This window comes from Morus notabilis, unplaced genomic scaffold (genome assembly GCF_000414095.1).
Source record: "Morus notabilis unplaced genomic scaffold, ASM41409v2 Scaffold207, whole genome shotgun sequence".
Taxonomy (NCBI): Eukaryota; Viridiplantae; Streptophyta; class Magnoliopsida; order Rosales; family Moraceae; genus Morus; species Morus notabilis.
Genome location: NW_010365952.1, coordinates 173264 through 196032, shown reverse-complemented (window position 1 = coordinate 196032; position 22769 = coordinate 173264). Strand labels below are relative to the sequence as shown.

The window sequence follows — 22769 nt, the reverse complement described above, 5'->3', positions numbered from 1 at the left end:
GTACGGTATTAACCTTTCATGTGACAATATTTTGATTGTGTTCCACTGCATCATTGAGCCGTAACAAGGCTTCTATGTTAATAATGCTGTCACTATTTAAAATCCAAGATCAAAACTTGGGTATTCGTCCATTTCCTTCACACAAGTGAGTTCCTGAGAAAGATTCTTTTTATCACTAACATGACCACAAGAAGGGGCGGAACTTGGCATATTGGAAGCGTTTGCTCCATCACACCATGCATCAACCTCCGTGTTTTCTGAATAAAGCTGCTGCAACAATAAGAGAGAAGTTAATGTTATACTTTTCGTTTTCATTTTTCATTTTTTTCTTCTTCCTCTTGGGTTGAGGAACACCAACATTCTACCAAAAACGACGACAAAAGAGTATCTATATATGAATCATAACAATGAACCGTGATGAAAAATGATTGTACACCATGAGTGTGTCTATTTTCTCAGCAGAAAATAAGGAGAATTGTGGTTTGTACCTGGTCGAAGTTTCCATTATCCATGTCCTTAGCTACTTGGCTGCCACTGCAACTGGATATTTCTGCAAAACCGGAATTCGTTTTAAGTTTTTTGTCAGATGTTCAGAATAAATTGAACGTCTTGAGAGTGATTCACATTTCAAATTTAAAAAGTTGCACGATTTGCCTTTGGAAGACATAGTATCAGATGGTTTGTCAAGGTCTATATTTTCTCTTGATTCCCTAGCATCCACATTTTCAGTTGATTGATCATGTGGGACTAATGATTTTGGTGGTTGATCATCTTCAGGGAGTTCGAGAACTGCAGCATTTGAAACTTTAGGCCGCTTTGTAGGGGTCACCTTGTCATCTGTATAACCTGCAGCCATGCTTTCTTCCTTCCTAGGTTTTTGCAGAATAGACAAAATTTGACTGACTGCACAATGGGGAAGAAAGTATGTTTGATAAGCAATATGTTAAGGTGCATATTAATATGATTGCATGCAATCCAGAGTTTGAGATCAAGAACAAACTTTCGGCTCTGTCGAGGCCTTCTGTTTTCAAGATAGTGCATTTACATATGTGCAAGTGGAAAAGTAATTCTCAAAGCCATTCATTTCAATGACCCAAGATATGCATAACCAAACGCTAAAATTAGGTGGTAGATAAGAAGGCAAACATGCACAAGAAAACGTCCAAAGTAATGATTATAATAACAAAATGATAATTTAGTTACCAGCCAAAATTTAATGAATAATTGATGGGGCGGGACATATTGTCTCGTTTCAATATTTTTTTATAATTTAAGGATATATAGACACACCATCACGTAAACGCTTATTTGAAGGTTCCTCCATGCTTGCTTCCTTTGTAGGCAGATTGGAGAAGTTGAATTTTGATTCTGCATCTTTCCTTAAACGGACATTGGTGTGAGATTTTCCTGCAATGCAACCAAGATAACATATTAACATCAGGAGGATATTGGATGTGAGAGGATATTGGATGTTTTAAAAGGTTTATTTTCTCAATATCCCATGCTTAGTAGTCAAAAGATTGTTAAGCGCAAAACTTTTTCATAATCAATAAGAAGAAGGGTTATTGGCAAGGAAAAGAACATGCATAAGATGGAGAGAATAGTAAATGATTTCTTAAACTAACAGCCAGGAAAAAAGAAAAAAAAAAAGAAGATTGTATGACAACTACATCACACTAACCTTTTAAAACACAGTTATTGGATGTGAGAGAATTTTGTTGTCCGTGCATTTTCGTTATTTCCTTGACGATATTGCAATTGTTTGCTTGAACGGTTAACTCAGCTCTAGTTTCATTTTTTACTTCAAGTTCTCCAATGTCAATCAAATATGCATCAAAAAAAAAAAAAAAGAAGATTGTATGACAACTACATCACACTAACCTTTTAAAACACAGTTATTGGATGTGAGAGAATTTTGTTGTCCGTGCATTTTCGTTATTTCCTTGACGATATTGCAATTGTTTGCTTGAACGGTTAACTCAGCTCTAGTTTCATTTTTTACTTCAAGTTCTCCAATGTCAATCAAATATGCATCAAATGCCAATGATACACCAGTTCTTAAAACTTCTTTTTTCAGGAATCTGGTATTCAAGAGTTTCCTAGTTTCATCATACAGCATAGCCTAGTGGAAGAAAAAAAGTGTCAACTTAAACTGAACATATCAGAAAAGCATCAAAACAGGTAAGTCAGACTTCTATATCTACGTAAATGATTGGAAATAGGATGTTTGCGTCCATTCGTGTGGATGGATTAACATACAAGACAATCACCCAAATAAGATGGCAACAAAGTAAAATTAGTGCAGAAGACGTACCTGCCTCCCACGGGAGCCACAAATTTCAAGCTTTAAGAAACCATCATGATACTTCTTGGATTTTTGAGTTAATTGTGTTGTGTAGAGGACCTGCCACTCTACATCAAAAAGGCATTTAATCAGGGACGTAAAGTCAACAGTTGGGCATATTAGAAAAGATTGAACATGTTAACCTGTTGCACTAGGTTCCGCTGAATCCTGACTTCCTTGAGATACCCCGTCGTTTCGAACTTCATTCTCAATGGACTCTGGAATAGAGAAAACTATTACATTTGAGAATGAAAGGCTATTGCAACTGTTTTGAAGCCACATATCCCAGAAAAAACAATTTTAGGAGTAAATGGCCACAAGAAAAGAAAGCAACTAATTATTTGGTTCGATAATAAGCGGACCCCCATAAGGGCTGCTGGTACATATTATCTAGCCAAGAAAAAATTTTACAGATCCCAAAAGTAACATATACAAAGAAAATTGGTCCAAGTTTATGCCTTAGAAAAAGGCGAATGATAAATTAAGAAAGAATTCTCAAAAAAATTCAAATTTCTGAAAACTTTAATGTTCATCTTAATAACCTTTTTTAAGAGTATTTTTCCTGTAACCACAGCTTTGCTGTCCGTGCATTACTCCCTTTTCCCTTTTGACATTGGAATGATTTTTTTCATTGCTTTCATGATCTCCTCGAGGTTCTCCGATTTCAACTAAGTGACCATTGAATGCTATTGTTAATCCGGATTCTATCTTTTCACCTTTCTTCAGAAACCTGCTGTCTAAGCTATTTCTGCTTTCATCAAATAGCGTGAGCTGAAACCAAGGGGGAAATATGAGAAATCATATTTGGCTGAAAAAGCAAGAAACTTGAGAGGGTGATGAAAGAAACATATTTCCTGATCAGTCATTTGTCCATATCAGTTAAAACACAGACGCAGAAGTGGTTTTAGGAGTCAACCTGCCTCCCAATGGATCCACGAATCGAAAGCTGTACAAAACCATCATGATACTTCTTCGCCTTTTGTGTGAGCTGTGTTGTGTACAAGACTTCCCATTCTGCATTATAAAGGATCAACTAGGTAATACAACAATAACAAAATTATATCAAATAGATGATTATCACACAAAAAACATGTAAAATTAAACTGCCACAAATGAAAAATCTTTTAGCAAAAAATCTCAGTTGCACAAATACATGGATAGGAGTCCCCATTACTTTTGCCGGAAAAAAAAAAATAGCAAAAAATCTCAGTTGCACAAATACATGGATAGGAGTCCCCATTACTTATGCCGGAAAAAAAAAATTATATATATATATATAGAGGACGAACCTGTTACACTTGATTTTGTTGTATCCGGAGATTTGCTTTGTATTGCTTCATACTTGCGTAGTTCTCTCTTCTTAAAATCTAAGAAATTTCATCATCAGATAAACACACATACAAATCCATACTAATGTCGATCATTTTCTGCTAGTGTACACAGAAAAGACAACAAGCTCCTTTGAAATCCTCAGGCCGATTGTGCAATGGAATTATTGAAATTACAAAAGAGATTAACAGAGATCATTCAGATCTTAGCAAACCTTTTATAATCATATGCGATGGACTCAGAGGAGGCCGCCGCGATTTGCTTTTCTCGGCGGTTCGACTTTCTCTTCTACGTAAATTTGAAGAATTTGGAGGCTCCTCGTGATCTCCCTCGGCGCCATTGACGTCGACAAGGAAAGCATTGAATGTGAGAGTTTCGCCACAGCTAACTACTTCGTCTTTCTTCAAAATCCTGCATTCCAAAAGCTTCTCGCCTTCGTCGTACAGCAAAAGCTGCACACAAATTCAGAATCGCAAATCAAACACGCAAAATTGTTGAGACAAATTAAAAGAAAAGAAAGATCGATAAATTTTCTGAGTAATCGTAAATACATTCTTACCTTGTTGGTTGTTTTGTGAAGCTCCAAGAATCCGTCTTGATAAACCTTGCGCTTCTGCTTGATGTGCCTCGTGTAGGTCACTCTCCATTTCTTCACATCCGCCATTGACGATTCTCAACAGAGTTGTGAAGATAATTCGGAAGAAGGGGAAAAGGAAAAAAAAATGAAAGTTCTGAAGAAAACGTAATCGATAATAAGCTCTGAAATGGCGACGAAGAATCCAGGACAAGACGATGAAGATTCTCACGAGGAGAAGAAGACTTTGCTTTGAAATGGCGCGAACTTTGCCTTTTAAATTTCCGAATTTCAAGTTTGGGAAAAAAAATTTAAAAAAAAAAAAAATTGGAGTAGCAATGCAACGATTTTGAAATTTGAGAGTTTAATTGCCAAATTATTTAGTTTAAGGACTTAGTTGATAAAATTAAAAAGTTCAGGGGTATCCATACATAAAATCTAAGATTTGTATTGACGACATGTCGTTTTCTGATAGCGAATCTTTTTGCCATGGAAACGCTGTCGTATAGCGTCAAGTTTTCTCCTTTCTGAAGTTTTCATCATAATCATGTCGACCACATCAAACTTGATATATGATTTCTGTAGCGAACCTGTAGTGTTGATTTCTGAAAAGCTTTTCCCAAATCTTGATTCTTTTTCTTCCTTAAACCCTAGCAGGGAAACGATTTCTCTGGATATTTCGTGTTCAATACGTAATCCGATCGTTACTCGCGGTTCAATTTGTTCGTCGCGCAGATCTGATCGGATTTAAGAAACCTAGAAATGGTATGATCGTTTCATCTCAGTTTATGAATTTTTTCGCATCTAAACTTCTGTATTTTGATTCGAATTTTTAGTTTTTATTTATTTATTTTATTCACAATTTTGTATTTTGTTAATCTGTTGGGGATTGATGAAGTCGGCGCTTTTCAATTTCCATTCGTTCTTGACGGTGGTGCTTTTGGTGATTTGCACTTGCACTTTCTTGAAGATGCAATTCCCGGCGATCCTTGAGCAGAAAACTGGGTTGGTTTCCACTCCTTTGGCATTGTAAATTTGATTCTGATTCTTTAGGTTCAGTTGTGTTTGGGTTTAACTAGCTAAGATTTGTGTTGCGGTGGTGACTTTTGTAATATTTGGAATGAATGGAACAAAGAAAAATAGTGATTCAGAAATGTGGAGACTTTGATTTATGAATTATTTATGGTTTATTTTGCATTAATCAATGATATGAGATGAAGGACGCGTGCAATTTGTTTGGTTGTGATTTGTGAATGGTTGGTAATTATGGATCAGAAGTGTAATTTTTCAGTTTTGTTTTGGTAATGTCAAAGTTTATTTGGACTTAGAACGCCTTTAGGCTTAGTTTAGGATTAATGTTTTGGAGGAAGTTCTACTTTTACAAGCCAAAAGTTGAGAATTGTGGCTTCTCCAAATAACTGTAAATGTGCTTGGTTTAAGGTTAATGGTGTCCGTGTGAAGTACTTTTAGACACTCTTTCCAAACACACTACTTGATTAGTCGGCTTTTCAGTTTTGGGGTGCTTGGTTTATGTAATTATAGGCTTATTGCACGTTTACATAGTATGAGAGACATAAATGAATGTCTTTGGAATCTTCTTCTGTCAAAATTCTTCGGGAGTAGGGAAAATGGTGGGTTGGATAATAATATGCTCTAATAAGAGTGCATAAAGGACACTTTTAGAAATAGCTCATCAAATAGTTAGGCCTGTGATTTGCTCCCATCTAATCTGGGTTTAACTTGCCAGGTTACTTGGTGAATAGCCACAAGCCTATGGAGGCTTAGATTTTCACTGAGGCTTAGATGGGAGCAAATCACAGGCCTAACTAGGATTATCGGGAAGAAGTATGAAAAGCTTTTTTTTTTTTTTTTTTTTTTTTTTTTGAAAATAATTGTGTGATGCATAGGTGGTTCGATTTCACCTTTTGTTTAATTTTGATCCTTCATACACCATTTCTGCTGGTGGTTTACTTTGAGATTGCAGGAAAAAATGATGTAATTTCTGCCTTTGGAATGGTTGTTGATAAATTAGGTGGCTGTAGTTTGCATTTTCAAGCATTTGCCTCGTCTTCTACTTCGCTTTTACTTCTTTTTTAAATGTCTTGTTGTTTGCCTTTATATGCATATCTGTTAAGATTTTCCTATCTGTGTTCTTACAAATATTATTCTTTTGGCAGATTTCGTGGATTCTTTTGGAAGGCGGCTAGAATAGGTACGTACTTAAGTATTTGGTTGTGTAGCTCCCATCAACTTTACAGAGTATATCTGAACCTGAAATCAATTTTCTGTATTGTCTAATTGCATTGAAGGGTGAGGAGATCTTGTTATACAAGGATTAATAGATTAGATGAAGTTATTGTAGTGGGACTCTCTCATTAAGGCAACCTAAGCATTAGGCATGACTTAGAACTACCCTTTATACTTCTTCATACATATTTAAACAAACCCATAAAGATGGACATAGGTAGAATATACAAATTAGTTGGTGCCCTTCTGGTTTAGCGTGTGATCATTCAAGTCTGTGTTTAAGTCAATCCTTGTTTGCATTGGAGTCCTTTTTTTTTTTCCCCCCCCTGATGAATAACTTTTGCGGTTACTTGAAATAGGTGAACGATTGAGCCCTTGGGTGGCTGTTGGATGCTTTACAATGGGCGTGTCAATCATATTTTTCTAAATGTAGTTGCGTTTGGTACCCTGGAAATCGCTGCATATCATCCGTTACAACCCGTCTCGCACTTGTCTTATTTCCCTTGATGGGATGAGATATGAAAGCTACTGATCAACTTCTGTAGTTATAGGAGTTTCCTGATCCAATGATTGAACCGTGTGGATGATGGTGCATTCTTGTAAGGGAAATTTTGTGACTTGAATATAAATAATGTTTCATCTATTTTCCTTCTTACCCACGAGGTGCAAAGAAAGATTACCTTTGTGTTTGGATGAATGGAAAATTAGGTCCGTTTAGAAGGTATACTCAAATTATGATTATTGATTATGATGTTTGAAATTTAAATTTTTTGTGAGAGGAAAACACTTTAATAGGATGAATTATTTGAGTTTGAGTATACGAAACAATGTGCCTAAATTTATGGTTTTAGCATAACATATTGGTCGTTTTCTCCTCCAATTCCGATCTCGTTCTTGAGAGCTGACGTGAACTTGATATAAATGCAAGTTGAGCCACCTTTTTATCCATCTTAAAAATAAAAAATAAAAAAAATAAAAAACCTTTTTATCCATCTTGCTTGAAATCGTGAAGATTCATCTCATTTGCAATGTTCAAGAATATATTCTTGACAACTAAACAAGTCTCCCGCCTCCTATTTACATTTATGCTATGTTTGGTAGGAAGGAAAGAAAATATGATAGAAAGAAAATATGAAAGTGATGGAAAATAATAATGATGGAAAGGAAATTGATTTTCTTTTATGTTGTTTGGTATGAGAAGATGAAAAGAAAATGAGCTTACCTTCACTTGTTTGGTATTGGAAGTTAAATTGGGAGGAAAGAAAAAATCTTACTTGTAAATTACTTTTATACCCTTAAATTTTTTGTTTGGATGTTGATGGAGAAAATAGTAGTTTAGTAACTTTGCTCACTTTAATGAGTAGTCCACATTTTTCATCTCATTTTCTGCCCACTTGTGGAAAGAAAAAAAATGATGAGGCCCACATGTAGTATTCTCTTTTCTCTCCTACCAAACAACCTATATTTTCATTTTTCCTCTCAAAATCCCTCCACCTTCTTCCTTCCTTCTACTTTTCTTTCCTACCAAACATACTCTTAGTTTTGTTTGATGGTAATAATTGCATTAGATAATTAAAAGGAAATAAAAAGTTTTGACTTTTCTAAATTTCCAATACTCCAATTACAATGGCGTAATCTGTCTTGTCAATATTTTAGTGCAATTACACGATTAGTGGAAAGTTTTTGCTAATAAAGTGTGGAGACATCTCAATATGCAATATTCAAGGTTAATGAGATCTACCAAATGGCCAAGTTGATGTCCATAAGTGGAAAGATATGGAAATATCTGGAATTCGATTACTGAACATGAGAGATGTAGATTAGATTCCGGCTTGGATATACATCAGAATGCGATTCCCATTACTTGCCACGTTGACAAATATTTTTTTAATTCCTAGATTACCCTTTTGAAAACGACCGAGAAAATAATAGTTAGTGCTCTTCAAATCGTTAGTTGTGTAATACACACTTCAATGGAATGTCTTATTCTTTTGTATTTTCAGTATTAATCAATGAATAACATTACTTAATTTTACTGGATGAACAAATGATAGTGATAAATGAGTGGTTTTCCATCACAAAGTGATCATGGACATAGATTTTTCTTTCTTTTTTTTTTTTTTTTTAAAAAAAAGCAAATAGTTCTTATGCATAGTGGCAAGTTGAATCTCAAACATTACTGGGGTGGTACGGCAGTAAAGACGTCCTTTTTTATTCTTTCAAAATGTGTCAAGGTTTAATGCTCAATAATCTCAATCAGAGGTCACGCTCGACCAATTAATATGCAGCGTCAGACTCATAAGTTATAATGGTGTGAGTGAAATTTAGTCATTTTTTTAGTAAGATTGATCAAGTATTTCCTGTTTATTTGTAGGTCTTGGAATTTCATCTAATGAAAATGGAGGCGTAATAACACTAACAGTCTTTTTTTTAGAAGACAAAAACTGAACCCCCAAACGTTTTGGAGTAAATAGAAGCTACTAATACGTATATGACATTGGAAACGTGTTGTCATGAATTGGATTCCAGCAAAGATTACCAGTATATCACCAAGTATATGATTGAATGCTCAATTGACAATGGAGAAAAAGTAAGCACAAATAATCCTACGTATACATATAAATGGCTGCAGCCGACCAATAATATAATGTGGTCTTTGAGTATTTGTGTGTGTGTGTGTGTATATATATATATATATACACACGTATGTATGTATGTATATATATAGTCTTTGCTTTATGCCTCTGTCTCTTGTACTTTATTTGTTGGAGAGTAGGGAGAAAAGTTGGTTATCATACAATAATTTGAGCATTTCGCTTTCACTTACTAAAGAAAACACAAAAATTGGTTGTTTAATTCAGCGTTTGACTTTGCATCTTTGGATTTCTTTTTCTTCTTTTTGGTGGGAAGTTACTTTATTTTTGTTTTGACTCGGCCAAGGGTGTAGTGTAATGACCTATACATATAATACACATGTCCTCGCACTAACTAGTGTTATGTCATCTTATTACCAACAAAGTTTTTGGAAGAATTGTCAACAGAAATAATCATTTTTTGAAAAAAACAAAAAAAAAAAAAAGAAGCTAAATGTATGTCGCTGGACTTGGTTTTTATCCATGTCCTTGTGCAATTTTTTAAAGTATATTTTGTCTGCACCTTTCCGTAAAGTGGCCCGATTTCGTGGAACCATATCTACGTTTATTATACAATCACAAATGTATGTGGTACACGTCATTTGCCGATTCACTTCCCAAAAATAAAAATAAAAAATGCTCATCAATAATAATAAGAAGGGAGATTCTCTAGTATATCTGGTGTATCGGTAGATTAAGTTTTTTTAACTGTTAAATTTGTGTATCTTTTAATTTTTATGTGATTTTATACAGATTCAACAAATAAAAAACTTAATCTACCAGTATGTTAACATAACAGAGAATGTCTCAATAATAATAATAATAATAATAATAATAATAATAAGAATAAACTTTTTGTTTCTCTTCTCCCATGAGGAGTTTGGGATTGTTCAACATGACCAACACTATCTTCACCTTCCCCAATACTAAAAAATTTCATAAATCTAAACTTTATTTTTTTTATTTTTTTAAGAAGTAGATGAAATTGGAATATTATGGTCCACCACAACCAGATTCCTCGTTGCAGATTGATTCCTTACTCTCAGTAGTCACATGATTTGTTGCAGATTTATGTTCCTTACTGCTATCTATCAAGTTAGTTCTTAAATATTCTTATTATCTAATTCTATTATTCTAAATAGCTTATTTTAAAAAAGAGAGCCAGACCTCATAACTATAAATCAGGACTCAAATCTACGTAAACAGTACGGTTTTAAAAAAATATATTACATCAATCACTACATTCTACTATAGATTAACTTGTCTAGGCCATTGCTTAAAAAATTAAATAAATAAATAAATAACAACAACAATGTGGCAACATATTTCATTTTAAACTTGGAAATGGAGAGGTTGGATCTCAACATTTGAAGTAAGATCATCTCTAATAAAAAAAAATGCCAATCTTAATGTTATATTTGGTGCAAAATAAGTGTCAGATTAATATATTCGATATATTGTTTCAAATTATCTTGTACTTCAATACATAATTTTTTTGAAATGTTATATCTTTATTTTCTCCAAAATTAACTGTTAAGCTCAGAAGCTCTCAAAAGAAAAGTTTTTTATTTCCAAAAATTAAGAAAAGAGAATGTTTGGGATTATTTTGGGAAAAAATCAATAGTTAAATAAGCATATGCAGTACTTGTTTAATTAGAGAATTCCTTTTAGCAAATTACAGAATAATTTTCTTAGTTCTTACTAAATGCCAAAGTTTTCTATTAGTATTGGAATTTTAGCTTTGTATGGTAACAGTACAATCAATATTAAATTAGGGAGTCCCCAAGCCTAGTCCATCGGTATGTCAATTTTTAACTGTTAGATTCGGTTAAAATCACATCAAATTTAAAAAATATACAAAATAGATAATTTTTTATATAAATTTTGACAACGATAGTTTATTTTTTCTGATTCTACAAGAAGCTTCCATTAAATTATCAATAAGCTAAAATTGCGCATATATATATATATATATATATATATATAAGTTCTAGAAACTTCACGCCTTTAATTTAATTTCTTTCATTTGTCAGCATTTGCACCCCATATAAAGCCATTACTAGTTACTGCCTCTACTTTTTTTTTTTTTTTTTTTTTTTTTTTTTTTTTTTTGTTCTTCTTTTGTGTGCGGGGACTGGGGAGGCTATAGAAAGGAATTGATAGTTTTGTTTTTTGTTTTTATTTATTTATTTATTTTTGAAGAAAGGCATTGATAGTTTTTTGATGCAATAGGGTTAGTGCTCCAATTCCGCTTCTTGGCAAAAGCCACAGTATATATGTAGCGAAAGGTGTATTTTCATCCACAAGTTATGTGCTTAAACAAGGCAGCAGAACAGAACAGACCATAATAAAAAAAGAGACAAAACATATGGGGAGACCAGACATGTGGGCTAGACCGGTTGTGAATATGCTGTCGTTTGCCAAAATTAATACGAATGAGTCGATTTCCATGTGCTGGCTTCTCTCTTCTCTCCCTTTCAGCTCGGTTTTCTGTCAATATATTTTTCTCCTCTTAACTTCTAAGGTAGCCCTCAATTCTGCAGATCAAATGGTAGACGGCAGCTATGCCTTTTTATAGGTAATGTCACGTTAAATTAAAAAAAAACGTAAAATAGATAATTTTTTATATAAATCTAATGGTTAGAAAATAAAAAACTATCGACAATTTATTTTTTTTATAATCCTACAATAAAAGCTCCTTTATTCTTATTGAGTTAAAGAAAAATTGTTACATAAGAGTCCATTATGTTTTCTCTTTCTGACTATGCTTTATGCCAAATCTTCGCGAAATTTATCACTTGTCACACACCTGGAAAAAGGAAAATATATATATATATATATATATATTCAGAGCTACCTAATATTGATGTTTTCTGAAAGGTAAAAAAGGCCACTTTTACGTAAATTGAGGGGGGAATAAATACAAGAAGTTGCAAAAAATAATTGATGTAGAAAAAAGTGATTAGCATTTTCTACCTATAAAATTATTGCTTAAGGGAAAGTGATTAGTATTTTCTATCCACAAAATTATTGATATGTCTGAAGATCCTTTTATTTATTTGTTTATTTATGTTTTGCGCTTGTGTGGTGGACCGAAGGATCCTGATCCTTATCTGTAAGTTCTTCGTTCACATTTAAAAAGCAGCTTCCAAAGTCCTCAGCAATATAATCAATTTGCCACTGCCTTAAATGGGTCCATTGTATCTACATTAACATTTTTTTTTATAAGATACTATCCAAATAAACAACTCATATTACCTTGTTTCTAAATCCCAATTCAATATTCTTTTTTTTTTTTTTTTTGAAATGTCAATTTCCATAGTTTTCAGCTTCCAACTTCAATATGTTTTACCATATAATAATACCAACCATTTGGGTTCTCTTTCACTGTCAGTTTTGGGCATATCACATTGACCAGTGACCAATCTTTATTTTATGGTACAAGTAGAGTAATGGAATCGGCAATCCTTCTCATTGGTTTTAGTTCCAATTTTCTTTTTATGAAAGAAATAATTAAAGGGAAAAAAATAATTAATGCTTGGAACAATTCGTCTTTCTTGATTTAAGAATCCTAGAAGTGGGCTAATTCTAATTTGTAAATAATGTTAAAGTGAACTTTATAATAAGCTAATGATTATCGTAAAAGCCAACAACTTGCTCATTTAATTTTTTGTATATAGAAAGACTTAACAGACCAACTAATCAATGTTCTTGCTTTTGTGTCACACTTTGTCATTTCTCTTATAAACAGACAAAAATTCAGCAATAAAAATTAGATTTACTTTTTGGTAATTGTTTCTTAGGCTATGCGCACTTACTTTTTTTTTTCTATTTCTTTTCTTTAGTTGATGCCTTTTTTTTTAGTATTATTAATTTTATACTTAAATTAAGTGAACGTTTAGTTTATAGATTTAAAATCATTCTCAATTTATGTGTGTTTTTTATGAGAAAAAATACTGTAACGAGACAAATCATGATTCAAATTATGATACGAATCTTTATATTAAACACCTCCTAAATTTGCTAAAATATTTGTTTGTATCCATTGGGGAGACCACTTAAGACTTTCGTGAAAGAGAATATATGGTTGTAATCACTATTGAGCATAAATAGGATAATTTCCAAATCTTATTGAGAGACAAAATCAATATAGTTTGAGGACCATAGTGCTTCAAATGCTACCTCAGATCTCTACTACAGACAAAATTATCAAACACGGGTCTTCTGGGAAACACATAAATTTTTATTATTATTTTAAAAGAAAGAATAAATAACAAATTATTATTGCAAGCAGACAAGAAGGGAATTAGCAGGCAGAGAGAATGAATAAAATAAGCATCCAAATCACTATTACCAGTTACTGAATGCAAAAATGATAAGACAATAGTTATGAACCGTTAAATTACATAAGAATCATATCAAATAAAGAAAAATATTATGAAAACTATTCCATCATATGTCCAGTTTTTAGAGGGCTGATGAAAGAAGTCCAAACTTTTTGGAATTCAATAATTCATGCTTTTGAGTCTATTTCCATTACACTCATCAGTAGTAGAAGAATTCAACCAAAATTAGTTTCAAAAAAAGATTAAAAAATAATTGTCAAAACGTTGACCTTTTTCCAAGAGATATAGAATAGGTCATTCATTTTTTTTTTTTAAATAAAGAAGCTAAATAGGTCATTCAATAATCATCCAAAAATTGTTTTGGATAAAAGGTTTGTTAAAATGATTTCAAAATTATTCAGCATTTCTCTTTTCCCTAATAAAACGTAAAGCAAAAAAGGAAAAAAAAAATTATCATGTCATTTGGGGTTTAGCCCACACACGCCGCTAGTGGGATGCTCTGTTCTAACTTAAGCAACTTTTATTGTTGCATTATTTTTTAAGTTTCATAATGGCTTTTTTCCTTTTTCTTTTTTGAGGGAATAATGTTTTTGATCATTAATCGACCAGTTAAGTATTGTTTGGTTGGGAGATTCGTACCCCAATTTGAATCATAATTCGTGATTCATTACAGTATTTTTTCTCACAAAAAATACACGTAAATTGAAAATAATTTTAATATCATGATTCTAATTCATGAACCAAACGTCTTCTTAATTTTTGTTAAATTAGAAGTCAAATCGATCGAGAGAGAGAGAAAATGACTAACCAAACAGTGATCGAAATTGAATTAGTTGGTCAATGTCAGTCAGTTATTATCGATTTTTCTAACATTTTTCACGTATTTTCCCTGGCAATCAGATAGTATACGACTAAAGCAGTATACAAACATAGGCATGATCACATAAGTTATCGTACAACACAAATATTCAAGCCAATCAGATAGATGTAGGGCCTCTTTTGTGATAGTTTGTGTTTATATTTTTAAATAATAAAAGAAGATAAGCATAAATTTAGGTTTTTTTATTAATATTTGAATAATGCCTGAAAAAGTATTTTTATATTTAATAAGAGTTTTTGAACATGTTTAGATTTTATTGTTATAAAAAGTAATGTAATAAAATAATATAGATGTGATATTGAATTTGATGTTCACAAGTAAAAGGTTAAAAATGAAAATATAAAAGCTTTTCATAAGCACTAAGGATATGATTTGTTCTAAAAATGCTTTAAAAAGTCAAAAATACTTTAAGGTTATCCAACTAAACAGATTCAAAAGCTGTTTTTAGACTAAATAAGCTAAAAATAACTTTTTTTAAACCAATCTAAATATACCCATAGTATTCAAAAACTTGAACAAATATCCAAACAAACTCCCTAGCAATCATTTTCCCCTTTAGCTACACTACAAATTACAAACAGTTAATATAATATCAAATTAGTATTATGTCATAAAAATTAATTAAATAAACTGAATATATGACGCAAATAATTCTATCTTAACAACTTAATTGTTGTGTTTGGAATTATTTTTGTTTTGATTTTTTTACGTTTTTGTTTTGAACGAAAAAATGAAAATGATTCTAAAACGGCGTTTGACACAATTAAAGATAAAAAACGGAAATGAAAACGATTTTTTAGTTTAATGTAAAATGAGAGATAAATGAAAAACGACTTTTAGTCGTTTTTCATTTTTTATTTTCGTTTTCTCCTCTCTTGAGCAGAGAGAGAGATATATACATTAATGAGTTTTTTATACTGAAAATAATATATTGATAAAACTACTAAATGTATTTTCAAAAATGATTTATGTCTGAGATTGAAAATGTTTTCATTTCCATTTTCATACAAAAAACAAAATCATTTTATAACGAATCCCAAATGCATCCGATTCGCAGTTGATTTGTACTAATTGAACATTGAGCAAAAACAATAGGACTGTCATCATGAGATGAAGGGGCTCTTGATTTCTCACACGAAATAGGGTTTCAAAACCCTAATTCTAACCTAAAAAGCTCCTGCTCTAATTGATTAAGTATACCGTATGTTGACGGTGAATTTTCGTCAACAAAAACAGGCCGGTTTACCTCTGGGTTTCCCGTCGGATTACCGGCTTAAAAATAGGTTATGTGTAGGAGTTTGATGTGCCTGTGGTATTTTTTGTGTAGTAGGCAATATAAAAAAAATACTTAAAGTAGGAAAACACACAAGATTTATAATGGTTCACTCTTATAAAATGAAGAGCTACATCCACTGTGGTTTGTCATTCCTTTTTGAGATTGTTACAATTTACAAATTGCTCTTTTGTTCTTTCTTTCTCCATAAAGATCCCACTCCTTTCCGTATGAGGTTTCTCTCCTTTTATAGCCGAGCCTCTTTCGTTGGAGGGGTTTTCTCTTGTAGGCTGAACATGCACTCAAGTGGTCTGTATTTCTAGGCCCAGCCCGTAGCCCACTAATCACTTTTTGCACACTGTTCACTCAGCCAATTAGTCTCCCATTACGGATCTGTGCACAGCTGTAACCCTTTTTTGTCCCCTATAGGGGCGGTTTAAGGGTTTGCATTTAATGCCTGTACTGTGGACATCCCTTACGTAACTTGCCACGTCAGGCTTTCCCCCAATGAGCATTCCCCTCGTCGCCAGTGTTGTTTAGCCCAATTGTTCTTCTTGGTGGTAGACTTCTATGTTGTAAGGTCGACGGTACGACCTGTCGACGTCATATAAAATCGACGCCCTAAGTTGGGCTTCTTACTCGGGCTCTTAACGACGGAAGGGAAGGGGGTCCCAGACGTCGAGGGTTCTGCTTTGCGAGAATAGGTTAAGGCCACATGTCATGTTATCCTCCCTCCACGTGTCCTCCATATTTTCCCCCATAACACCGTATATATTCAAACTCTCATCAAGATTTCATGATCCGCTAATCTACATATAATAGTTTGTGGTCGTTTAGTTTTGGTGTTCGACTAACACGTAGATGTCAAATTTTATAATTAAAATAGTTTGATTAATCGCTCGACTACAACAATCTTGACGCAACATTAATTTTTTTTAATTGTCATTTTTTATTTTTTGAACATTTCTATTATAAAGTAATATTTGCATATTATTATTAGTATATTTTGATGTAAAACACTTCAGGGACGAAAAAAGGAAAGAGAAAATCTAAAAAAGAAAAAAGAAAGAAAGAGAAAAACACAAAGGAGAAGAAAAAGCAAAAAATACAACAATCTTTGTGAAACTGAAAGATGGAGTGGGAAAGGAGTTTCAGTGGTCGCGTGCAACACGGAAGCATTCCCTCATATTTTATCCATAAGCAGTAAGCACAACTCTCCAAGCCTAGTTGTAAAAAACTGTTGGATTTCAATGGATTCCGCAATTCTCCATTTTAAATTTACCCACTCTGTCTCTCTCACCACTCTCTCTCTATTATTTCCTCGAGGAGAGAGGTTTTCCTCGGAAACCAATCACTCCCCCAAGAGAGGACGAAAAGGAAAATAAATAAAAAATGTCCGAATCCGATGAAGAGAACACCGCTACTCGCGCCTTCCCGGCGAAGTCAAAGGAGGCTGTGAACGTGCGAGAGGTGCTCATGGACTTCGACCTCGACCTTGACAATCCATGGCCGATGGATCCGATCGCCTTCATCTCCAACAATCCGATGTCTCCTCTCGTCTTCTCATCCGGCGACCTGCCCTGCTCTCCTCTCTGGGCCTTCTGCGACGCCGACAACGAAGAGAAGCTCGCCCGACACGTCAACTCCGCCATCGCTGATTCCTCTCGGTTGCTTTCTTCCTGTGAGTTTTCCCCTCTTATTCGCTTCAGTTCGATGGAGATTCCGTTGATTCTGAAGCTTTTGATTTCGTTGATTCTGAAGCTTTTGATTCGGTTTCGCTGCGTTTGGATTGAGCTTCCTCGTTTTTGTCACCGAATGGGAAATCTTTGAGAAGTTGTCTAACTAGCTGGAAATCCTGTTTGTTTATTTCGAGATAAGGAAAATAAGATATTATTTAATTCTAAAGTTTTTTCTTTTGGGCGATTCCAAATTTGGTTTATGACGGAACAAATGCTTCTTGTTAGAAATAGTTCAACATTTTTCCCTTTTTTAATGTCATACTTCCTCGGGAACTATCAAGTAACAAGATAAGAGTTTTAGGAACTGGAATACGTTTCTCTTGTTTTTCAGCTAATTAGAAGAATATATGCAACAATCTGAGAACGTTTTCCGTTCTGGATATATGCTAATATTGGAAGTCAAAGACTCGATATTATTTAACTGAATGGGAAAAAATGCCTTTATTTAGTCGTCTGTTGACAAACCTCATGGTATCTTGTGCCCTTTAGCACTATAAGAGGTTTTCAGTAACGGTCACGATTCACTAACATATAAGTTTTCTCTCGGAAATATCACAAGTACAGGTAATTCTAATACGGCAGCAGAAAGGCAAGCAGAGAACGAAGGTAACAAACCAGTTCCCTCCCCATTTTTGGGATTGTTACCAGTTGACAATCCAGATGGGTATTATTTACTAAAAGAGAGGATGACTCAGGCACTTCGGTACTTGAAGGAGTCAACTGACCAGCATGTTCTTGCTCAAATTTGGGCACCGGTAAAAAGTGGGTGTCGGTATGTACTCACAACTTCAGGGCAACCCTTTGTTCTTGATCCTGATAGTAATGGACTCCATCAGTATAGGATGGCATCTGTGATGTATATGTTTTCTGTGGATGGGGCCAATGGTGTACTTGGGCTACCTGGTCGTGTTTTCCGGCAAAAATTGCCTGAATGGACCCCGAATGTTCAGTATTACTCCATCAGGGAGTACCCACGGCTGGATCATGCTCAGCATTATAATGTGCGGGGAAGTTTGGCATTGCCCGTGTTTGAACCTTCTGGACAGTCCTGCATCGGTGTACTTGAGCTTATAATGACTTCTGAGAAGATCAACTATGCACCTGAGGTTGATAAAGTCTGCAAAGCTCTCGAGGTTGGATTCCTATTTCCCTTGTCACGCATATAAAGTATTGTGTAATACACACACACACACACACACACACTTAATGTGTATGAGAAAATTTTAATCTTCTATAGGATTATGTAATTATATTATGATTATCTGCATCTTGGCTGATAAAGTTAACTCAAACGAGTGATTTGTTCATTCACGTAATTTTGGGTTCCTGCAGGCAGTCAACTTGAGAAGTGCGGAGATATTAGATCATACAAGCCCACAGGTAAGTTTGCAACTATCATGTGTTCCAAATTAGGCATTCTTTTGTAAACCAGAAGATGAATCTGGAGTTTGTTCATTTCGTCCCCTCTATTCTCACAGATTGAAATACTTGGAAATTCTTATAAATCAGATATGTAATGAAGGCCGCCAAAATGCGTTGACTGAAATTTTGGAGATCCTGACAGCGGCCTGTGAAACTCACAAACTACCCATGGCTCAGACCTGGGTTCCATGCATGCATCGAAATGTTTTGGCCTATGGAGGTGGCCTGAAGAAAAGCTGTACTAGCATTGATGGGAGTTGCATGGGACGAGTCTGCATGTCCACAACTGATGTGGCTTTCTACATCGTAGATGCTCATATGTGGGGTTTCCGAGAGGCATGTCTTGAGCATCACTTACAAAAGGGGCAAGGGGTTGCTGGGAGGGCGTTCTTGTCTCGTAACTCATGCTTCTGCGGAGACATCACTCAGTTTTGCAAAAATGACTACCCGTTGGTGCACTATGCGCGCATGTTTGAATTAACTAGCTGTTTTGCAATCTGCTTGCAGAGCAGCCATACTGGAAATGACAATTACGTTCTAGAATTTTTTCTTCCCCCGACTATCACAAACCCTTCTGAACAACAGGCTTTATTGGGTTCCCTATTCGCCACAATGAAGAAGCATTTCCAGAGTCTGAAAGTTGCTTCTGGATATGGACTTGAGGAGGAAGGGTTTGTGGAAGTCATCAAAGTTTCTGAAATGGAGGGACATGTATCAACATTGGAACGGATTCAGGTAGCCCAATCTGCAGAGTCTCCACCTCGACCTAGTGCTTTAGCAAATGGAGGAGAAATGGCGCAACGAGATTTGTCAAAACAGCAATTGACTGCAGACTCTAGTGCGGCAAATGGTGTACATGATGCTGTTCTTGATGGTGGAAACATGAATCAAGTACCAAATCCGGAGAATAGAGACACAAAGAAGCCATCAGAGAGAAAGCGTGGGAAAACTGAGAAATCAATTAGTCTGGAGGTTCTTCAACAATACTTTGCGGGGAGCCTTAAAGATGCTGCAAAAAGTCTTGGTGGTATGCTTATTTAGTAAAAAGATTTCATTTTTCAAATTTTTTCCTTGTGTTATTTAAAGTTGCTAAAATCTTTATCATACACGAGAGTTGAATTGTGAGCCTGCAGTTATGGAATGGATCATTCAAAATGAGTCTTTCTTTGCAGTTTGCCCTACTACAATGAAACGCATTTGTAGGCAGCATGGAATCTCCCGCTGGCCGTCTCGCAAAATCAACAAGGTTAATCGTTCGCTTACTAAGCTAAAACGTGTAATTGAATCAGTCCAAGGTGCTGAAGGGGCATTTGGGTTAACTCCTCTTGCTACAAGTCCACTTCCTGTCCCCGTTACTTCTGTTTCTCGGCCTTCTATCTCAAACGGGACTAATCAGCATAATTCACCGAATCATCAAACCTGTGACCCCCCTATGGAAAGGAAAGAATCACCATCCACTTCTTCACCAAGAAGAGAGGGACAAGTTGGAATGGAAGATCAATGGCAGCGAGTGGGGATATTAGGTCAGAAAGAACTCATCCATGAAAACGGGGGATATTTTTTCCCCGAAGTTAATAATAATAAAGGCTCAAACCAGTCGAAATCAGCCAGTGGTTCAAGGGAAGCGAGTGTTGGGACACCCACTTCGCATGGTTCATGCCAAGGTAGTCCTGCAAATGGAACTGTAATGGCAAAGGATCCGTTCATTTCTTCCATTCATGAACAATGTGTTAAAGTAGATGGCTCTCCTGAGTCAGCTCTACAACCTACGGGTGAACTACAGTTTCCAGTTGCACAATCGATACCAGATGCTCTTGTGGCAGTTGAATCTGAAGAACTGTTTAGAGGAATGCTAATTGAGGATGCTGGGAGTTCAAAAGATTTGAGAAACTTGTGTCCTGCAGCTGCAGATGCGATTTTGGACGAACCAGTTCCAGACCAATATTGTTGGATAAACCCCCCGTGCTCTGAATTAGCTCCCAAGCAGACGACGGGCATTATTGCTCAAACTACGCCGAATGTTAAAGTTGGGCAAGAGATGAGAAGTGTGACTATTAAGGCTACATATAGAGAAGATATTATAAGGTTTAGAATACCCACAAGTTCTAGCATTGTGGAGCTGAAAGACGAAGTGGCAAAGAGATTGAAATTGGAGGTAGGTACTTTTGATATCAAATATATGGACGATGACCAAGAGTGGGTTCTGATAGCCTGTGATGCTGACCTTCAAGAGTGCATGGATATTTGCAGATCATCAGGGTGCAATATGATAAGACTCTTAATTCATGACATAATGCCTAATCTTGGCAGCTCCTGTGAGAGCACTGATGAGTGAACATTAGCTTGTAAATATTATAGTCATATCTTATTTAACTTTTTTTTTTTTTTTTTTTTTTTTGGTAGGATGCTGGGAAGATGTAAGTGACTTAACTGTATATTTTGGTATCTAGGTCTTGCTTGAGCTAGGAATTTTTTGAGTGAAATTGTAGAAATCCCAGTGGTCTGTAATTGCCCACTTTTTTGTGTAACTGTCTTATATTACATGGAAAAGGAATAATTTCGTTGTAATTCACTGCTCCATTCTATTATTATTTAAAAAAATGTTAACATCACTCTTTTTATCATTTTTTTTATTATTTTTTATATTTACTGTCACTCTTTTTATCACTTTTTACATATATTATTTTCCCGTGAATTTTATTGTCTCATTTTTTCAATTATTTATACTCATATGGACTTTTTTCACTATTGCAATATTGAAGTTGTAGTCTAAGCATGCTGAGCCCAAAATGGATTCATCAAGGCACAATATTTTGTTTTGGTACACTAGAACATGTTTGCAACAGTAAGGGCCACAAGTACATAATTTCTTTGAACAGCCCAATAAGTTATAATATTTATTCAACAAAATATGTGGTTCCCAATAGTAAGTTTTACGGTCCTATTAGTTCGTTGATTCAAGTTTTTAATTTGAGTTGAGATGTGACTTTATATGAGATTTTTTTACTGTAATAAAAAAGTTAAATGTGATTGTTTTTGAGAGTTTTTTATTGTAATAAAATTTAAATTTTAAATTCGAATTGGTAAAATAAACGGAATCTTAAAAGACCATTTAAAACGGATCAGCTTTCAAAGTGTGTTCTTCCACTATTGTAAAAAGCAAGAGAGGGCTTGTATACCAATCAAGAACTTGTTAAAGTTAGATCACAATATACTTTGGTTTTAATTTTAAGTTTTACCTTGCAAGATCATCACAAAAATCTTCTACTTAACCATCATTCTTAAGAGTATTAAATATAAAATTGGATAATGGGACAATCTCATTTAAAGGAGTGGGTAGCAACTAGCAAAGCCATTAAAGGGTAATCATTTATTCAGCAAAAAGAAAAAAAGGGTAATCATTTCTAACCTCCAGAATGAGAAATTGTGTATGATATTATAATTAGCCAAAGAAAATTTAGTTTTGTGGTCCCTGTGAGGCTGTGATGAATCACTACAATTAACAAACCATTTTTCTGAGACCTGCCGACAACTTCCTCAGTACTATCCAATGAGGGTAACACATGGTATGAAGGTCCTAAAAAATGTCAAGAACATGCACAAGACCAGAGAACAATAATGATATATATACATACATAAATATATATATACATATATATATAGTACATATATATATATATAACATAGATAGTACATAAATAAATACAAGAACTCTGTTTTAAGGTCTAAGTGGCAGCTTTGCGAAGTCAAACATTGTGTGCAGCCCAGCCACTGAGAACCTAAGACCAATATGCGGCCTTTTGTTTTTGTTTTTGTTTTTGTTTTTTTGTTTTTTTTTTCTCTATTTGCTAGCTTTTATAGGTTATCCAAGAGTAAAAGAGTTCAATATAAATCGTTAGTAAAGATTACTATTAGCTTTTCAACTAGTAAAAGATCTTAATGTAAAATTTATTGAATCCTTGACTAATAACATGTTGGTTTA

At 34.4% G+C, this 22769-nt stretch overlaps 4 protein-coding genes across 6 annotated transcripts; 2 read left to right on the top strand and 2 right to left on the bottom strand.

Annotated features, from left to right (window-relative positions):
• Positions 1-3: 3 nt before the first annotated feature.
• On the bottom strand, positions 4-1807 carry LOC21391223. 2 transcript variants are annotated; one of them, XM_024172791.1, is made up of 5 exons: positions 1682-1807; positions 1291-1407; positions 655-903; positions 489-550; positions 4-270 (listed from the first exon to the last, which is right to left on the bottom strand). In XM_024172791.1, the coding sequence occupies exons 1-5, from the start codon at positions 1728-1730 to the stop codon at positions 97-99; spliced, it is 651 nt and encodes a 216-aa protein (XP_024028559.1). In that variant the 5' UTR covers positions 1731-1807; the 3' UTR covers positions 4-96. The 2 variants fall into 2 exon arrangements, with proteins under 2 accessions (XP_024028559.1, XP_024028561.1); XM_024172793.1 differs by having other exon boundaries at positions 4-267.
• A 1848-nt stretch (positions 1808-3655) lies between these two features.
• On the bottom strand, positions 3656-4349 carry LOC112093748 (the record flags this gene model as incomplete). The annotated part of the gene is made up of 3 exons (XM_024172786.1): positions 4233-4349; positions 3888-4125; positions 3656-3711 (listed from the first exon to the last, which is right to left on the bottom strand). Coding segments are annotated over exons 1-3 (399 nt in total), but the record flags the coding sequence as incomplete, so codon positions are not given.
• Positions 4350-4806: 457 nt separating this feature from the next.
• LOC21391222 (protein kish) lies at positions 4807-7191 on the top strand. Its single transcript, XM_010108968.2, has 4 exons — positions 4807-5012; positions 5146-5252; positions 6425-6459; positions 6854-7191. Exons 1-4 carry the CDS (start codon positions 5010-5012, stop codon positions 6919-6921), a joined length of 213 nt encoding a protein of 70 aa, XP_010107270.2. The 5' UTR covers positions 4807-5009; the 3' UTR covers positions 6922-7191.
• Positions 7192-16804: 9613 nt separating this feature from the next.
• Positions 16805-21356, top strand: LOC21391221 (protein NLP6). 2 transcript variants are annotated; one of them, XM_024172797.1, is made up of 5 exons: positions 16805-17264; positions 17902-18498; positions 18698-18745; positions 18875-19814; positions 19960-21356. In XM_024172797.1, exons 1-5 carry the CDS (start codon positions 17019-17021, stop codon positions 21120-21122), a joined length of 2994 nt encoding a protein of 997 aa, XP_024028565.1. In that variant the 5' UTR covers positions 16805-17018; the 3' UTR covers positions 21123-21356. The 2 variants fall into 2 exon arrangements, with proteins under 2 accessions (XP_024028565.1, XP_024028564.1); XM_024172796.1 differs by having other exon boundaries at positions 16806-17307; positions 17930-18498.
• The last annotated feature ends 1413 nt before the right edge of the window (positions 21357-22769 follow it).

What these genes read in the sequence shown, in the direction of transcription:
- LOC21391221 (XM_024172796.1), top strand. Translation starts at nt 17,019, where the DNA reads ATGTCCGAATCCGATGAAGAGAACACCGCTACTCGCGCCTTCCCGGCG. An exon ending in CTCTCGGTTGCTTTCTTCCT is followed by an intron (nt 17,308 to 17,929) that starts GTGAGTTTTCCC and finishes TCACAAGTACAG; the next exon opens with GTAATTCTAATACGGCAGCA. An exon ending in TGCTGCAAAAAGTCTTGGTG is followed by an intron (nt 19,815 to 19,959) that starts GTATGCTTATTT and finishes CTTTCTTTGCAG; the next exon opens with TTTGCCCTACTACAATGAAA.
- LOC21391223 (XM_024172791.1), bottom strand. Translation starts at nt 1,730, where the DNA reads ATGCACGGACAACAAAATTCTCTCACATCCAATAACTGTGTTTTAAAA. An exon ending in CAATAACTGTGTTTTAAAAG is followed by an intron (nt 1,408 to 1,681) that starts GTTAGTGTGATG and finishes GTTGCATTGCAG; the next exon opens with GAAAATCTCACACCAATGTC. An exon ending in AAATAAGCGTTTACGTGATG is followed by an intron (nt 904 to 1,290) that starts GTGTGTCTATAT and finishes CCCATTGTGCAG; the next exon opens with TCAGTCAAATTTTGTCTATT.
- LOC21391222 (XM_010108968.2), top strand. An exon ending in ATCCTTGAGCAGAAAACTGG is followed by an intron (nt 5,253 to 6,424) that starts GTTGGTTTCCAC and finishes TTCTTTTGGCAG; the next exon opens with ATTTCGTGGATTCTTTTGGA. An exon ending in TTGGAAGGCGGCTAGAATAG is followed by an intron (nt 6,460 to 6,853) that starts GTACGTACTTAA and finishes TACTTGAAATAG; the next exon opens with GTGAACGATTGAGCCCTTGG.